The sequence below is a fragment of the Egretta garzetta genome, unplaced genomic scaffold (genome assembly GCF_000687185.1).
Source record: "Egretta garzetta isolate BGI_Z169 unplaced genomic scaffold, ASM68718v1 scaffold202, whole genome shotgun sequence".
Lineage (NCBI taxonomy): Eukaryota > Metazoa > Chordata > Aves > Pelecaniformes > Ardeidae > Egretta > Egretta garzetta.
This window is the reverse complement of record NW_009258891.1, coordinates 1,332,346-1,333,467: the sequence shown is the minus strand read 5'-3', so window position 1 is coordinate 1,333,467 and position 1,122 is coordinate 1,332,346. Positions and strand designations below refer to the sequence as shown.

At 62.3% G+C, this 1,122-nt stretch overlaps 1 protein-coding gene across 1 annotated transcript in view; it reads left to right on the top strand.

Moving 5' to 3' along the window:
- LOC104122026 (receptor-type tyrosine-protein phosphatase V-like) overlaps nt 1–1,122 on the top strand; it is a 41,954-nt gene that overhangs the window by 18,020 nt on the left and 22,812 nt on the right. The window contains 3 exon segments of the mRNA XM_035889743.1: nt 8–240; nt 534–959; nt 1,038–1,075. Coding sequence (XP_035745636.1) covers nt 8–240; nt 534–959; nt 1,038–1,075 — 697 coding nt within the window.

The following is a 1,122-nucleotide window of genomic DNA, read 5'->3' as shown; positions in this document are numbered from 1 at the left end:
CCGTCAGCACTGCCTGGGCTCTGGCTGTGCACTGGGAGGCCCCTCCTGGGCAGAGGGATGGATACCTGCTCAGCGTGCACGAGGAGGGCTCTTCTGCACCAGCAAGGAACCTGGCAGCAGGGAAGGACAGCACCAATGTCACCCTGGCACAGCTGGCACCGGGAACTTGCTACCTTGTTGGGATCTGGGCAATAGCTGGACCCTACCGCTCCCTCCCCACAAACATCACTGGCTGCACAGGTCAGCATCCCTACAACCCACAGGTGATTTGGGTGGGAGCACTGCCAGGGGCTCCAGAATGGGATGGGGGTCGATGTTGGCACCCAGGGAGAGGAGGGCACCTGGTTCCCGGTGATGCTGGTCTGCAGCCATCTCCCACCTCTTGCAGCCTTCTTGTGCCACATGGGCGCAGGGCGCTCACTGGCCGGCTGCTGCTGCCTGCCTGGGGAGAGCGAGACCCCTCCCCAGAGATGGCTGCATGTTCCAAACTGGGTCTTCTTGTCTCTGACGCGTGTGTCTGTCCTTCCTCGCAGCTCCTGCTGCACCAACAAACCTGAGCCTTACCAACCCAGGAAGCTCCTCAGAGCTTTACACATTCTGGAACAAGCCCCCCGGCAGGCGGGACCACTACCGCGCTGTTCTGTATAGCCTCAGCCCCCAGGGCAGGGATCGGGTCCAGACCCTGAGTCCAGATGCCCAGAACATCACCTGGACTCACCTGGAGGCAGGCAGCAGGTTCGCTGTGCAGGTCACTGCTGTGAAAGGCTCCTTCGAAGCCTCCTCCACCAACGTCACCCAATGGACACGTGAGTCTGATGGGCTGGGTTGGACGCAGCACTCCCCCGTGCCCCAGGGCCTCCATCTGGGCCTCACAGAGCACCCACCCCCACCTTCCCCATCCCAAACCATCCCTGCTGTGCCCCTTGCTTCTGCATAGCTGCCCCATCTTCCTGCTCACTGTCCTCACTCCTTCTCCGACACAGAGCCAATGCCCTTACCCACCCCACAGGCTCTGGGTGCCCCCCCGCCATGTCCAGCTGCAAGCCCTGGGGGTGTTGCACTCAGAGCCACATGCACTGTCTGCCCATTTGTCCCCATGCTGCTCTCTGGGAGGCTGTGGTG